The sequence below is a fragment of the Monodelphis domestica genome, chromosome 7 (genome assembly GCF_027887165.1).
Source record: "Monodelphis domestica isolate mMonDom1 chromosome 7, mMonDom1.pri, whole genome shotgun sequence".
NCBI classification, from domain to species: Eukaryota; Metazoa; Chordata; class Mammalia; order Didelphimorphia; family Didelphidae; genus Monodelphis; species Monodelphis domestica.
The window spans coordinates 291,632,385-291,649,966 of record NC_077233.1 but is presented as its reverse complement, the minus strand read 5'-3'; the positions used below and the strand labels follow the sequence as shown (position 1 = coordinate 291,649,966).

The 17,582-nt window shown below is 44.1% G+C and overlaps 1 protein-coding gene across 5 annotated transcripts in view; it reads right to left on the bottom strand.

The window, feature by feature from the left end:
• The window catches only part of CCDC192 (coiled-coil domain containing 192), a 285,306-nt gene that overhangs the window by 33,016 nt on the left and 234,708 nt on the right, over nucleotides 1–17,582 (bottom strand). For 4 of the 5 annotated variants that reach the window (XM_007497810.3, XM_056804533.1, XM_056804532.1 and 1 more), the window contains one exon: nucleotides 1,892–1,972. The exons of the other annotated variant lie outside the window; for it this stretch is intronic. In XM_007497810.3, the coding sequence (XP_007497872.1) occupies nucleotides 1,892–1,972 (81 nt within the window). The remainder of the gene's footprint in view (nucleotides 1–1,891; nucleotides 1,973–17,582) is intronic. 5 annotated transcript variants of the gene reach the window in all.

The window sequence follows — 17,582 nt, the reverse complement described above, 5'->3', positions numbered from 1 at the left end:
GCAACTGTTCTACTGGCCTGGAAGTGAGAAGGGCTGGATGGGACCATGCCAGGGCCTGGGAAAGGAAGGCGAGGCAGGAGGTGGGGGAGGGGGAGAACAAAGATCCAGCCACATCTAGGAAGGATGTGGGGAAAATGGACTTCTTGTTCCCTGAGGAATTGATTGTCCTCTAGTTTAAGATTCAGCTACGTTATGATTCTCCGATGAGCTTGGATTTTAGAAGTGCATTATCTGAGGCGAGGGAAAGTAGCATCTCTATTTGCTCAACAAAAAAAGGCTGTGGAAGGGCGAGGTAATGGGGAAGGCTGGAATCTGGAGGAACAAGGACCAAATCCTTGCCGCCTTTTCTTTAATGATAGAAAACACAGTGACTCAGAGCTGGAAGAAATAAGGCTAACCTCGGGAACTGTGAACTCTAAGAGGGTCCAGAGAGCTGGATGGAGTCAAGGACGCCTGGATTCAAGCCAGACTTCTGTGGCGAGTCCCTTAATGTCTCAGTGCCTCAGTCAACCCTTTAAAACTCAGTCGTGAGAAGGAATCCATGTGTGTTGCTAGAAGAAGTTTTCTCTTCAGAGACTCCTACATGAATAGGTTTAAAGCAAAATAAAAACTGTGTGGCCCAACCTTTGCTCAGGTTCTCATAAACTCTCACCTTAATTATTGTACTCCTAACTGCTCTACTTTCTTCCAGTCTTTCTAATCCATTTGTAACACAGTCAACAAATAAATATTAGAAAGCACAGTTTTGCCCACATCCCCCTCCAGCTCAAGAGCTTTCATGGGTCCCTGTGGCCTGTAGGAAAAAATGCATCTTCTTCCTTTGTCTGGCATTTAAAGCCTTCACAGTCTGGCTACACCTTTTCAAACAGATCACACATTCTTTTCTCTCACATACTCAACATTCCAGTCCAGCCAGCGTCCTTGCTGTTCTCCATAGGTGGCATTCCATCTCTGGTCTCTGCGTCTTTTCCCAAGCTGTCCCCCATGCTCAGAATGCTCCCCTTCCCATCTCCATCTCTAAAAACCCTGGCAGGCATTACTTGCTATGGCAAATTCCCCCAGCTTGTAAATGCTTGTCACCTCCTGCAATCTCTCTCACAAGCAGAATACCTATAAGACTAGGCCTTCTCTGTAAATAAGAAGATTGAACTAAATGGCTTCCAAAGTCTTCCCACTCTAACTCTCTTCTCTCTTCTAGTTGTTTTCCACCATAGACTGTAAGCTCCATTCAGCTGTGTCCTGGCTTTGTCTTTGTACCCCCAGGGCTCACCACAGCCCCTGACAAATAGAAGGTGTTCAATAAATAGTTCTTCCATCAGAATATAAACAGCCACTAAGCTGCAGAGAGCTGTGAGCTGGGCTGGGCTCTAAGGGCACCTATGAATAGGTGGTTTGTACGTATTCATAACAACTTCCTTAAGACTTTCAATGACCTCATATAAACACTGTCTTTCATTATCTCAAAATCTCCAGCTCGGACAAAGTGTTTCTGTGTGTGTGTACTTTTCTTATTCCATGTTTGCAAGGAAGTAGGACTTGTGACTTCAGAGGTACAAAGCAATAAACTCTACCTGAGGCTGGGGAGTTGGAGCCAAGGACTCAGACAGGGCCCCAGACCCAAGCTGGACTGTGCTCATGAGAGTATCTCCATGACACGCTAGTGGGGTTTCCTGACATACACTGAGGGCTGCTTATTATTTGTTAATGACATTAAGCTCAAATCACACTCATTAGGGCAATATGGGGGAAGTGTCTATCCATCCAGTGAATAGCCTCTGTGATGCAGAAACATTATAAGTCAAAGGTAGAAAGGATGTTCAGAGAGTATTACAATAGCCACAGAACTCTTCAGAGACCCACCCAAATAGCAAAATATAGCTAAAGTGCAGACCTGGTATCCGTGTAGCTAAAATGCAGGTCCTTATGGTGCTGATCTTACATTTGAGGAGCCTGAAGGAGATCCTGAGGCAGCCTGTGAAGGAAGAACAAGTTTTCCTGGTAGAAAGAAGTCCAGCCAATTCAGAATTGGGTAGAAGAGTGACAGCATAGAACAGTGATGGCAAACTTATGGCATGGGCACCAAAGATGGCACATAAAGCACTCTCTGTGGGCACTTGGATTCCCTCCCCCCACCCCATTTTGTTACTAGAAAGGCAGAGGTACTTGGATGGAGCTCCCCTCCTCCTCTCCACCAAGCCTGGTGACATTTTTTCATATCACTCACCCCTCTACGCAGAAGTCCATTGGGAGTGCATGGGGGTAAGATGGGTGGCTCACAGGCAGCAGAACTGGAGGAGAGCAGAACACCTGGGCCACTCCCCTCCCCCTCTCTATACTCACTGAGGACACTCTTCACTTCATCAATCCCTTTGTCCAGCAACCTGATGGGAGCACTTCCTCTCTCCCCTGTGTGGGATAAGGGAACAGGATGTACCCAGCATGTGGTGGGGGAGGGGCATGGCATTCAGTCTGGGCTATTGCTAAAAGGTTTGCCATCACTGGCAGAGAAGGAGGTTTGATCCAGTTTCTAAATAGGAGAGGGAAAGCTCTCTTCAGTTCAGCAATTCAACAACTATATGTTTAGGTCTCCCTGGGAAAAGAAGACTAGTGCTAGGTTCTGGGAGAAGTTTACAAAGTTTAGATAAGAGAGTCCCTGCTTTTGTGGAGCTCACTAGTCTAGAAAGTGTTGCCTCCTGCGGACTCAGTTTCAGATAAAATAACGGGAATCCCATAGCTACTAGTTTTGTTATTCAATTAGGATGTGAGTGGATTTCATGCTGCTTCATTGGCCAGCCAGGAGCTTCTGGTTCCTTAGAATCGATAATCAAGACTTCCAAATCTCTCAGCAATGATTTTCAAACAGCTCAATATTGCCAAGAAATAGAACAAAAACCCATTCTTTGTAGCTTCTAACTTTCAGCATGAGTTCTTAGCCTAGGAGATCAAATAGAGCTGAACAACCAACTTGGTTACAGATTCATTTGAAGGGAAAACATTCAGAAGATGTGGATGACTGTAGAGGACCCTAGACAGGTGGAGTTTACCTGGGGGAAGGTTGGGTGATTCCTTAGAAGCCCGGCATGCTTTTCCTTATAGCAAGAGGGAGATGCCAGTCAACTTCATCCTGGCCATTCCTTTTATGGGAGCCCGTGAAAAGCAAGGCTCAACTCTGTTCACTCCCTTTTCCCACTCTCCTGACTGCTCTGGCACTAGATGACCTTTGCTTGGTCCCGTGTACCTTGCTTGCACATGTGGGTGTGGGCTGGGGAATGAGGTTCACTGGAGGGGCCACTTTAAAGAACGGAGCTTTGTCTGGAAAATGGGTCTTTGTAGAGTCGTAGGATCCATTGGCTTTGCTCAGGAAGTGAAGGTTGACCGTGTTGTTCTGAAACTGAACCCTCGCTTTCCTTTTCTTTGCTGCCAACATACGGATGATCTTCCCTTTAGTCTCTCCCCTCTGCTGCTGTGGGGAACACTGGGCACATTTCATTTCTGGCCGCCTAGAGGAGAGTCCAAGTCAGGTTGTGAGTGTTGCGACTAATTACTCAGAAGCCGGACTCTCAAAGGGCGAGAGTGGAGGCGCCCCATTTCCCTGTTCCTATGCCAGTAGAGGGTTATCTCGCTTCTCCGCAGAAGTCACAAAATATTCTGAATTTGGGATTTTCTGATTCTCTGCATTCAGTCACACCCTGATGCAATAAACTCAAGACGCTGAGTTAGACCAATGGACGGATCCAGGATGAAGTGTTGGGGCTCACGGAGGGCTTTTCTCCTTCCTATTGGGATGCATCTGTGCTGTGTGTCTGCTTCATGATGCTTCAGAGCCTGGCTGAGCTCTACTCCGCTTCCTGTGGCTCTACAAAAGCAAACCTCTCAAGGGGGCTCGCACAGACCCCCTGAAATGCGTTCACGTGCCGAGCAGACATTGCCCGACGCCCTCAAACTCTGGAAGGAAATTCGCATCCCGCCGCTCCACCGGGCTCCGAGAGGATGTCCACTGCTGTGTCAGGCCACCACTTCTCACAAGTGAAGATGCTCATTTCCCATGGGCTGCCATTTGGCAGAACACTCCAGCGAACCCAGCGGAGAGGTCATGTGAAACACTGTGATTTGGACGCCAGCAAAGGATCGCTAACGACTGCCGTACGCCACATGTCCTCTGCCGGCTGCCTGGGCGAAGAAACCCCAGCAGTGAAAGGGTGGGAAAACTGTGGGAAATGCAGGGAAAAACATCCCGGGTTCACATTCATTCATTCAACAAACTCCCACCAATTCCCTACTCAGCATGGGACGAAGCCAGCACTTTGGGGAAAAGAAAGAAATGCAATTTGGACGTTCTGGCCCCCAAGTAGTTGACAGTTGAGGAAGAGATCAACGAACAGGGATGTGGGGAGCCCCTATTCCGCACTGCCGCCAGGACCACTCCACTGGCCACTGGGGGGGTACAAAACGGCTAGGCCATGACTGTTCCCTGGCAGGGGACTTAGTGCCCCCTAAGAGAGCTAAACTATGTACAGAAGCGAGTTGAATACAAAGTAGAAGGCTGCGACAAGGACAAATTAACCGAGTTTGGAAGAGGAAGAGATCATTTCTCCACATTAGAACTGGAGGGAGAGAGGGAACAATGACCACCAGCAAGCTTGTCTATTGGTCCTTAAGAGCTAAGCTTATTTAAGGGGAGCAGAGTGCCAGGCCGGGAGTCAGGAGGGCCGGGTTCAAATCTGGTCTCAGCCACTTTCTAGCTGTGTGTCCCTGGGCAAGTCACTTAAGCCAAACTGCCCAGCCTTCGCTGCTCCTGTCTTGGAGCCTATGTTTGTACCAATAATAGGACCGAAGGGAAGAGTTTTTTGTCTTTAGAGTACAGCATGTTTGTCCAGCTCTGGACAGTCTTTATTGGGTGAATCTCTCTGCTCTCGGTGCGAGGAGGCTGGGCGCCACGGCCAGTTTGGGGGTTTTGTTGGGCACCTTATGAAGTCATTTATAGGGCACAGCTGGCTCGCGCTTTACTCCCAGGACAGAAGCGGTTCATGGAAGCGTGGACGCCAGCGCCTTCGAGAAGCCCTTGGGTCTCGCAGGTTCTGTGGTTGTGGAGCAGCGAGGGGCAGCCTCTCTTTGGGGCTCCGGCCATCACCCCTTGCGTAGCTATCACGTGATCCCCAAGCCTGACAGGCAGAAGACCTGCATGTACTCATGGGCACCTTCGGAGCCTTTTCCTGGCCAATCTGCCCCTTTACTGGTCCCGCCTCGCATTTCCCAGTCTTCTTAAAGCCGGGGATGCAATGGAGGTTTGCCAGCGTTTCGACTTCAATCTCCTTTTCTATCAGTCGTTGGCAGTGACAGGGCTCAGAGCCAGCCATGTCCCGATGAACAGGTGGAAAAGCTCCCTGTTTCCCCACAGCAGCACCTTTCTAGCCACGGCTTAAACGCGTTCATTGGCCAAAAGAGAATCCCGGCTATCTGAGCTCCTGAGGCATGCCGGGGGACTGGGACAAAGTCCTCCAGTCGCTACATGCGCACGTGCGCCTTTCTGTCTCCACAGGATGGGCTTCTGGGCTTTGGGCTGATGCTCCGGCCACAGGCATGTGAGCTCGTCCGGCACAGATCAAGGGATTTTTCTAGATTACTCCCAGCACCAACAGGAATCGCTGAAGTGAGATTTCTCGGAATTTCCTTCGGAGGCCCCAAAGCCTTCCACTTGGGGATGTTCACCGTCCCAGAGAGCCCTTCGGTCCCTTGTGGACGGTCCCTGCTAAGGTGGCCCCGATGCTCAGGTGAGGGGTCCTGACAGTATCCTGAATGGAGGGAGCTGGTCCAGCCAGGCACTGGATTCACCATGGTAAGAATAGATACAGGTCAGCCACCATATAGACAGTCCTGGCGAAATCCGCTCTTGGGAAATTCCAAAGTCACTCTGCGTACCCCGCATCTGGGCATGTTTTCGTGTCCGTCCTCCAAGAACAGACTCCTTAAAAGACCGTAAAGTGGGAAAACACGATGTTTTAAAGGGAATAAAAGGCTCCCAGGGTTGTTTCTTGAAGTCTCTTCTACAAGGGCTCTTGAGAATATCTGTGCATTGCGGACCGGCATCAGCACCTTGGACACAGGCACGGGCAGCTCTGTTCACTTTCCACCTTCTGTTGCTTCTGGAAATGCTTTTGAGCGTCAGATCCCACAAGAGCCTTGCCTGGGCTCTGCTTGATGGTCTTTTAGCCTGAACCTGCACACTTTTGTTGAGGCTGTATCTATCGACACTTTCGTCTGCTTTCTACCTTTCGGGGGAAACTTAAAGGGCCTCAGAGGGACAGCTGCTTCCTATCTAGATCAGACTGAATCTCGGGGACCCTCCTTCTGACCCTGACACTGTTCAACAGCTTTTTCTGGTGTTCCACAAACACTCTGTGCTGGTCCTTCAAACTTCCACGACAGTCCTCTGTGTTCACACAGTCTATTTTAATTGGCCAAACAGACCTTGGTCAGGATGGAAGCCCCCAGCTTTCCCCCCTGGAGGCTCAGGAAGCCAGCCTGGACCCAAACGAACCCTTCTAGATGGTGAAGGACACCCCGGGCTTCCCATCCTAAGAGAGGGGGATCAGCTGAAGGGGAGCAGGCCTCCCTGTGAGCAGAGGAGCAAGGAAGCTGTGGTTTCCCCACAACTGTCCCGGGACCTGAGAGGAGTTCCTCAGAGAGCCAAAACCTTCCTTTCCAGCCTCATGCTCCCCACTTCTCTGATCTCATGATCTGAGTCTGAGCGAAGAGAGGACAAAGACTGCGTGAAAATCTGCCCAACAAAACCCCCCAAAGGAACTTGGTTCCAAATTTGAGGTCTCTTCAGTTCTACTCTTTGGTTCTACACATGAGGGAGAAGGGGACACCGTTAGAGCCAGCTCCTAGAAGAGACAGCAGGGAAGAAGCAGCAAGTGGCCAGAGAGATGGAAGGAGAAATGTCTGTTACTGAAAGATGCTGGGAAGAAGGGAAGGGAGCAGTGGAGCAAATGGCCTCTGAAGCCTCAAAGTAGCCCACGTAATCTATTATTATGCACAAGAATGGGAGAAGGGAAGGGTGCCGGTGGCCCTGGAAGAGAGGAAAGAAAACCAGCTCTGAGGGATCCCATTGTAGGAAATGAATCAGGGTGTTGATAAGGAGGTAGGGCAGAAAATGGTCAGAGCAACAGTGAGGCCCCAGCTATGTTAGTGCAATATGAATAGCTGACAACTCTCCCTTACCTCTCCTGCTACTACTACTAGTACTACTGCTGCTGCTGCTGCTCCTCCTACACTACTATCACCACCACCTAACATTTGGATAGCGCTTACTGTGCGCCCCGCACTTTACCCTTATCTCATTTGACTCCTACAATAACCCTGGGAGGTCGGGGCTAGTATTATCCTCATTTTATGATGAAGAAACCAAGGCAAACAAACGGAGATTAAGTGACCTGCTTGGGATGACACTATAAATAAATATCTTAGCCAGGATTTGAATACAGATCCTCCTGACTCCAAGCCCAGGCTTCTGTCCTCTGTACTACCTAGTTCTATCTTCAGAGGCTATTGTGATAATCAATTGAGCCAATGAATAGGAAACCATTTTAGGAATTTTAAATGCTGGATAAATGTGAGATATTATTATTTTAGTGAAGAATTTTTTTCAACGTCTAACCTAAATCCTACCTGCCTTAATTTAAGCTTATTCCTTTTTGTTATCAATAGAAGCTGAGAATTAACCTAACTTCTATATAGAGTAACTGACAAACATAGGAGCAAAGGGAGAAATGTTCTTTCTGTTCAGATTCCAGTTGAGCAAAGAAAAAGACAAAGGAGAAAATGAAGAGACAGATCATGTGTTGGACGTCGATTTGGGGGTGGCTCTAGAACCTCACATGTAAAATGTCCAATTGGTGGTGTATAATTGAAAGTTAGAGAGACGGGGGACTCACCAGGTATAAGAAAACGGAAATGTTGGGAGTGAGATCAGGCTTTAAGAGTCCATCAAAATGGTTTATGTTTGATTCTGACTAGCTTTCGGTCTCATGCTATGTACTGGTGCTTCCCGTAAGGGGGGATGGAATCATTTTCCGTGTGGAGGGATTTGCCCTGGCCAGGAGGAGGGCCACTTCTTCATGTGAGGCAAAGGTGAAGGAGACCATAATGGTGTAAGATGAAGAGGAGAGAAGAAGGAGTTCTCATGAGAGAACTTCAGTTTTTTCGGTGCAATATCAGGCAAGGTCCTCAACTGAAAAGATGAGGAAAAGGGAAGCCATGCAGAGTTTGAGGAGGTCTTGAAAGATTTGGAAAGGCTCTTTTGGTGAGATCGTGAATTGATCAGTGGTATAAAAGGATCATCTTGTGTCCAGTGAAGGCCTGCCTGAGATTAGGAAATATGGAGTTGTTGTGCACCATTTAAATAGAGTGTAAGCTCAGTCCCAAAGCCCATTGACACAAGATGTTCTCCTTGATGATGGAGAAAATCCACAGAGTGGGGCAGAATTTGGCCAGTTCCATCATTTCCGCCTTCCCAGCTTGCTCCATTATAGACTTCAGGAAATTTCCCTTTGAGTGCAATTTAGAAGTCTTTCTTGGCTAAGCTGTGTTTCCTCCTCAGTGCCCCAAGAGAGAACTCGATTACTCTGTACTGTCTGATAACTATTCTCCTCTGCACCTTTGATTTCTGCCTTCTTGTGATTTGGAGAAATGTGTTTCTGGGCTAATTGTGTTCATTATGGAACTGATACTTTCTGGAAGAAGGTCAAGCCTTAGACATAAATCTTGGGGTCCTCCTTCCTCCGAATAATAGCACATGATTAGACATTAGCTTAAACCTGCCCCGCTCTCCTAGGGATCTGAAGGGCATGATTCTAGACCAGTACTGTCTCTCTTTCTGAGGAGAGAAGAGTGGTCTTTGGCCCTCACTTGGTGCTTCCTCTCCTAAAAGGAATTGAAGTCACCCTTGGAGAAGGGTAGGGAAAAGAGATTAGAGATATTGGTTCTGCTTCCCTTTCAAACCACACGGGCCACAGAGTGGGGCAGAGTTTTGCCACACGGAAGTCCTCGTTACCAAATTAATAGTCTGCATGAATTGTCCTCTAGAAAAATCAATAAAAGTGTCTCTTCATTAAAGAAAGCAAAGCAAACAATAACACAAACCACCTCGAGGCTGAGCTAGCAGTAAAGATTTCCTGTACTTTTCTTTGCGTGGACTTTTTGCCTGCTGGTCATTGATTTTAATGAGCGTTCCACTCCTTCAGATGACAAATTCATGTCTATTAGACCGTAATGACATCTTTTTACATGAAGGCACAGTCAAACATTAGATCAATTTGCTGTTTTGATGACGAAACCACCCTTTCTTGGGCCAGTAAGCAAGCTTAGTTGGCCAAAGATTGGGTCATTCGATTCTCAAAGAAGTTAGTGGGAGAGGACCCAAATCTCCGGGCGCTGATTTTCTCCTCTCACGCACCATCTAGCTAATATTGGAGGCTACACTCAACAGTAAGTTAATCACCCCACCTTACTGTGGAGGTGTGCAGTTTCGCATTAGCTCTCTACAAAAGATTCCCTTTTGGCCTGGATTTTTCCCCAAGAGGGTTCAAGCACCCTTGGCCATCACATAATTCACTAAAGGTAATGGGACACTTGGAAGAGTGCCAGGAAGCCAGGCTCCACTTACCATAACAAAACCTGAGTTGACTGTCACTGAGCTGTGGCACAACTGGCTAACGTAGCCGTGAGAATGTAAGTGAACAGAAATGTTTTCCTCTGTCATCGGAGGCAGATTCATCTTATAGTCCCAATTCTGTGGGAATTCGACTCTTCACACTTTTGCTATTCTCTAAGTGTGATCTGCATGATCATTAAACCGAGATGCCCCGCATTCCACCTCGGAGGTAGTCGCACCATCGGACATTTGATATAGTACTCGTGGAGCATCGCCTCATTGGCAAGATCGTTTGGACAAGCCAGAACGTTGGTCTACTTCTTGGACAGGTCAGAGCCATTCCTCTCCGGGCCCCAGACTCAATGACTCCTTCCATTATATAACTTTGTTAAGTTTGGTACTTAAACACTAAAACGTTTCTTACAATATTCATAGCAGAACCCAAAAAGAAAATGAGACAGAAAAAGTGAACTCCATAGACTGAAAAGAGGCTGAAAGAGCTGGAAGTCTGGCCTCAGGGGAATCCCCACAAAGGAAATGAATTCGAAAGTGATTGATAGGAGAATGAAAAAGATTGAAATCCCTGAAGATCTCTGGAGGAAGAAAACTCAGTTCCAAGACCTTGAGTACAAAGACATAAGCGAACAAGGAAGATATTCAAGCCGAAGAAAAGATGGACATGAGAACACTATTGTAGTCCGTGCCAAGGGCATCCACTCATCCCAGGTTGTTGCCATTCAGCCTGGAAGGGGCAGGGGAGGAGGGGCGATCACGAATCATGTAACCATGGGAAAATATTCTAAATAAACCACAGAAGAGGGATATGGAATATGAAAGAGCTAGGTAAATTAGAAAACAAACTAGAAATAATAAACAAAAGTCTAAGCTGTTCCTTTTAAGAAGATTAACAAAATTGGCAAACTTTTAACCAACTGGATTAAAGAAGAAAACAGAAGACCAAAATTTTAAAAATAATGAATGAAGCAAAAATAAATAATTTTCTGAACACAAAAGAAAGAGAGGAATATGTTAAAAATATATAATGTCTAAACTAACATTATCAAATAGAAATTTTAAGTAATCCAATTGCATAACAGGAGACAGAACTAACTGTTTAAAGGAACTTGCCAAATTGGGAAATGTTGTGAATAATGTCTCAAAGATTGATTCACAGAAGAATTTATCAAATGTGTAGAGAACAATTTGTGACAACAGTACACCTATTATTCTGAATAACTGGAAAAGAAAACACGCTTTCAATAATTCCATGCTTTTTCACAAGACAAATATAATCCCAACACTCAAAGCAGGAAAGGATACAATAAAGAGAGGTCAATATCATTAATGAATATATTTGAAACAAAATCTTGTCAAACAAATTACAGCAAATTAACACGCACGCAAAATATCTAAGTTAGTTTTATACCAGAGAGGCAAGACGGAATTAACATCAAGAAAACAACCATCATGATCCCATTGAAAGCAAAAGAATTCCCAAAGCATATGATTCTCTTTGTAAATGCAAAAAAGGCTTTAACAAACTGTAACATTTGTTTATGGCTTTTTTTTTAAACTCTGCAAAATACACATGGAGGGGCCACTTTTGTTATCATGAAAATTATGTATATAAACTCCAAAGAAAGAATCATATGCAGTGTGAATGTGCTATATGCTTTGCCACTAAATACAGGTAAAGGAAGGATTCCTATTCTCTATTATGTGATAAAGTCTAGAAATATTAGCAATAAAAATAAAACAAGAAAAAAATTAAAGATGTAAACGTAGGAAAATAGTCTAATCCCCTAATTTGCTGATGGTTTGGTAGTTTACTCATTAAATCCTAGAGGATCAGTGAAAAAAGATTTGAGAAAAAATTTTAGGTTACAAAATAAGCCCATAAAAATCAACAATAATTCTACACAACCAATAAAATACAAGGGGAATCTCATTCAAAATAACTCCAAAACCCATAAATTCTGGGAATAAATTGACCAAGCTACACAAGATACAAAGACGTCTAGATTCAATTAGAATATGTTCTTTAAGGTGGAGGAAGGAAATATTTATATAGCATCTGTTCCATGATAGACACTGTGCTAAGCATTTTACAGGTATTATCTCATTTGAAATAATTAAATTCAAGAAATAAAGAACAATTTAAATAATTTGAGGAATATTCAGTGCTCATAGTTGGGAATAATAAAAACACAACAATACTACAATGTTAATTCACAGATGTAGTTCTATACCTAAGAACTTTATAAAATAATAGCAAAATTCATTTGTAAGAATAAAAGATCTAGAATATCTAGGGAAATAATGAAAAAGATAGAGATTAAGGGAGAATTGTATTCCCAGACTTCAAACTATATTGTTTTTTAAAATTTTGCTTATTTATTTAGAATATTTTTACATGTTCTCTCCCTCCTCTCTTCCCTCCCACCTCCTAGAGCTGACAAAAATTACACTGAGTTTTACATGTGTCATTATTCAAAAGCTATTTATATATTATTCATATTTGCAACAGAGTGATCTTTTAATGCCAAAATCCCAATCATATCCCCATTGAACCATGTGATCATATGTTTTTATTTTGCATTTCTACTCCCACAGTTCTTTTTTCTGGGATTCCAGAAATCCCTCAGTATTGTCCTGGGTCATTGCATTGCTGCTAGTAGAAATGTCTCTTTCATTTGATTGTGCCACAACATATCATTCACTGTGTACAGTGTTCTCCTGGTTCTGCTCATTTCACTCTGCATCAATTCCTTTCTTCCTAGTTCACATAGAAATCCTCCAGTTCATTATTTCTTTGAGCACAATAGTATTCCATCACCAACATATACCACAATTTGTTCAGCCATTCCCCAATCAAGGGACACCCACTCGTTTTCCAGTTTTTGCCAACATAAGGAGTGTGGCTATAAACATTTTTGTACAGGCATTTTTCCTTATGATCTCTTTGGAGTACAAACCCAGCAGTGCTATGGCTGGATCAAAGGGCAGGAATTCTTTTAAAGTCCTTTGCACATAATTCCAAATTGCCCTCTTGAATGGTTGGATTAATTGACAACTCCACCAGCAGTGTATTAATGTCTCAATTTTGCCACATCCCCCCCACCATTTATCATTTTCCTTTGCTGCCATATTGGTCAATCTTCTAGAGGTGAGGTGGTACCTCAGCATTGTTTTGATTTGCATTTCTTTAATTGGGAGCGATCTAGAACACTTTTTCATGTGATTATTGATCATTTTGATTTTTTCATGTGAACTCTGCCTATTCATATCCCTTAACCATTTGTTGATTGGGGAATGGCTTGACTTTTTGGTAAATTTGACTTAGTTCCTTACATATTTGGGAAATTAGACCTTTGTCAGAGAGTTTTGTTATAAACATTTTCCCCAGTTTCAAACTATATTATAAAATAGCAATCATCAAAACCATTTGGTGATAGTAAAAAATCAAGTGCTTAAAACGTCTATGCCTCTTTTTTTTTACCCTTACCTTCCCACTCAGAATTGATACTAAGTTCCAAAGCAGAAGTGTGATAAGGGCTGGGAAATTGAGGTTAAATTACTTACCCAAGGATAGACAGCTAGGAAGTGTCTGAGCCCACATTTGAACCCAGGACTTACCGCCTCTGCGCTTGGTTCTCTATCCACTTAGACACCTAACTGCTCTTCCTTAGCTCTTTGACAAGACATAAACTGTAGGAGGCGATTGGTAGAAAAGAAAGATTATATAGCATCATTTTTGGTAGTAGCAAAGACTTGGAAACAAAATAGAAACTCTCTAATTGGGAAGCGGCTAAACAAATTGTAGTACATGAATATCGTGGAATATTACTGCTCAGTAAGGAATGATAAATATTACACATATTGAGAAGAATAGAAATACACAATCTGATGCAGAATATAGCATCAATAAGAAATGCATGATCACAACCATGTAAATGGAATAAACAACCACAAAACAACAAAAAAGGATGTTGCAAAATTATAAAGAACAAATATGGCTGTAAAGAAGATATATGAGAATACATTCCATCCCACAGAGGTACACAATTGTGAAAAACTGCATATATTTCCATATTTTTATGTTGTGTTGATGGTTTGCTGACATTTCTCTTTTCTTCCTCCAATTTTTCCTCTAAAAATATTATTTATCATATGGGGTGGCTGTCTGGAAAAAGCACAGGAGAATACTGAGAGAGATTCTGCTATATAAAAACAAAAGATATCTAGAAAACTTATTTGAAAATATTTACTTTTGAAAGGTTTTTTTGAATTGTATGTTTGCATTTCAAAGATACTCTTTAGCACTGGTCGTCATCAGAAGTGTTTTAAAGTTCTCTATTTAAATAGAAATGCTTTTTTAAATCATAGGATTATTATACTTAGCTTTGCTGGATAAGTTATTCTTAGTTGTAAGCCCAAACCTTTTGCTTTTTAAAATATTGCATGCCAGGTTCTCTTCTGGTTTGTATCATACAAGTTTCTTGTTACTTGTATTTCATCTCTCTGGATGACTGAAATATTTTTCTTTTGATATGGAAGTTCTAGATTTGGGGGGGGACATACATTAGATTTTACATTTTGAGGGGTTTTCTACAAGAGGAATCAGTGTATTATTTCTAATTGTGCTTTCTGTGACAAACAGATTTAGACAGTTTTCACTCATGATTTCTTTAAATATAATATCCAGTATATTAAAATCACAATTTTCAATGATTTTTTTGATTGTTTTCCCTAACCTTTTTTTTTTTCAGGTCACTTGTTTTTCCTATGTCATGAGATCATTGATTTGTGTTTGTCTCACCTAACTTTCAATAGGGTGTTCCTGGGCAGGATTTATCATTTTCTTAAGCTATTTGTTCTCCTAATTTTTTTACTCTTGAGCTTTTGTCATTTATTATCTGTTGCTTCATTTCTTTTGTGCATGTAAGTGATGCATTTTTGGCCCTCTGAGTCTCTGCTTGCACTTTTTGTGGGGTTCTCTCCTTCTAGGTTGGATCTATTGAAGTCCTTCCTATTGTTCTATATCGTTCCTTGTGGTAGTCTGTACTATCTGTATTTCCTCGTCTTCCCAGCCTGAATTGGAGTTCTTTGTAAGAGCCAGAATCTTCCTCTCGGTATGGCTATGGATGTGTCGATCTTGCCTACATGAATTCACACAGTGGGTTCCTGCCCCGGGCTACCAGCTCCCGTAGATCTTTGGTGTTCCCAGATCACAGGGACTCTTCAGCATGCCGAGGATCCCACCTGCGTAGTACATGGAGTATTTGAGAGATTGCTTGTTGCTGGTGCTCTCATCACTACCCTACGTAGAATACAGAGAATCTTGTTGGCTCTGGCTGGTCTCACCTACACTGGCTCTGCCTTTGTTGGTGGCCTTTCTTGCTGTTGCTCATGCATTTCTGATTGGCCTTTAATGTAGTTCTTGCCATAATTTCCAATGAGATTTGTTGATCGCTATTCATGTTGGCCTGATTTTTGTACTTTTGATGGCATAGTAGTTTGGGTGCTGGCCTGCCTTTCTCCATTCAGGCAGCCACGCTGGACCTTCATCCTAATGCAGTAGAAACATTTGGGCTTACTGGGCAACCCTGCCTGGCTCCTGAATATGCAGTAATGGCTGAAAGAAAACCAGTACTGCTGTTTGCAGTCCATAGGATGTGACAGGGTGAGACACCTGTCCAGGTAGCCGGAGTAGATGGCAGAGGGCTAGCCAGCAGAACCAGATCCTCTTGGTGACTCCCGTGAGGTAAATGGTCATCCTCGCTCTTTGCTGAGAGCCTGTGCTCTTGTTAGAGGAACCACTTCCCCCTGGTCTGTGACTGATCTAGGCATGCTTCACTCATCCACTCTCCCAGCACTGTGTCCCTTGTACTTGCGGCTAGAAGAGTCCCTAAGCATGTAAGAAGGTTGGCACTTGTTCTGGGGAACTCGGGAGTTCTTTTCTCATGCGTGTTGGGGATGGGTGAAATGGAGAGGCCCCTCTGCCACACCTGATGACTGCAGGGGAGAGCACTATTCCTCCTATTTGCAGAGAGCTCAGCACAGCCTCCCCTTGAGCCTTGCTTTAGGGCTCTCCCTGGAGTTTTAACCGAGGCTCAAAGACGGAAACAGACACCTAGCAAGACCACGCTTCCTGGGTCTACGGGAGCTCTGAGTCCTGGTGGACCTCCGGACATGAGCGATGACGCAATGTTGTATGACAGATACGTGAATGGTCCAAATCAAAGGCATTTAAGAGGTCAGAAGGAGTTACTGGGCAGTCATCTCCCTCCACTGAAGTCACATCACCAAAACGCAGAGAAGCCACATGGAAATCGAGAAGAGGAGCAAGAATATGAGCACGCTGATTCCTCCATCTTCCTTCTGAGTCAGAGGGGAGACTGAGGGCTGTCTGGACCAAATCCAGAGTTCATTAGACTTCATGGTGTGGCACAAGATGCAGAAAGTCTGGGAGAGCTGTAATGGGAAGTGCCAGCAGACCTGATGTTGTGAGATGACTCTGATCAAGTCCATTCCCCTTGCCTTCCCCTTGCCTTCTCCTTGCGCACTGCTCAGGAAAATGAATGTCTGTGGTTGAGTTCAGTCTAATTATCCCAAAGGGAAAACCAAAGCTCAAAGATAGCGGTCAGATCTTTTGACTCCCATTTCCGTCCTTTAAGCATGGGATTATTCACTTCCTGCCTCCCCTCCGATGAGTAGGAGGGATATGTGGGAGGAAAAGAGCTCCAACTCTGTGCCTATAAGAACTTTGGCCTTCAAGTGGAAGTCGGTGCTTTAATGCTTGGGAGTATTCATGCCTACGCTATCTGAAATGGTTAGCGAACTACATGGAGTTCAAGCAATGTACGTGGTTAGGGACTGAGAGGGGAAGGCCACCAAAAGAGGAAAACTCTCCTCTGCAGAGGTCACAGAAGTCCCAGGAGGGAGAGGAAGAATGTGCTTGTGGTTGTTTTGGGGATTGCTGGGAAGAAGATGTAGAGGGAAAGGTATGCAGAGTTCAAAGGAGAGACACTTCCTGTTAGACTTAGGCCTTGCTCACCTCTGAAGGGGCAATGGGATTCTTTCTGGCTTTTTTGTCTTGTTTTCATAGCTAGTTCAGGGAATCTGGAAGTTTTGGGTGCTTCCCCGGTGGTGTGATTAAGGTAGAGGCAGAGTCACTGATCTCTGGGAGAGCCCTTGACCTCTCAAAACCACAACTCTTCTCCCTGGAACTTCAATTCGACTGACACCAACACAGACTGTCTGCTCCCTCGCAAATGCAAGTGCCAACGCTCCTTTTTGCCCCAGAACTAGGATTCAGAAATGGGTAACAGGCAATGCAATTGTCAAATGGCACCCACCCCACCCCACTGGGTGCCAGTACTAGTGTGGGGGCCCCTGTAATCTCTTTCCTAAGTATCCAATCCTTTACTGTCTCTGGGCAGTGGGAGATTCTGATATTGCTACTCTTGCTCCTACTGTCACCTCCATGGTTCATAGTTGGTATTGGTGTTGTGCCATATTCCTGGCCAGCCTCTGCCCCAAGGCCACAGAGCTCTCCTTTCGAACTCTTAAGTTATCCTGTGATGGGAAAAATGTCTCACTCAGACCTTTTGTTTGTTATGCCTCTTTGGGATTTGACTTGGCACAGTGTTTTAAAATTATTTGGAGGGGAATACTGGGAGAACTCAGCTGGTGCGTTCCCTTTCCTCCATCATCTTAATAGACATCACAAATATTTAATAGTTTTAATATAGCCTTTCTAAAGACTTTTAATCTCTAAACTATATGGAATGGAAATCTTTTGAAATATAGAGACCTAGACCAAGAAATCAAAACCATGTGTGAACAGAACAGCCACATGTCAGCTCTCGTCAATTGGCTATTGGTCAAATTATTCCAAAGATGCCAACATCCTCACATTCTTATT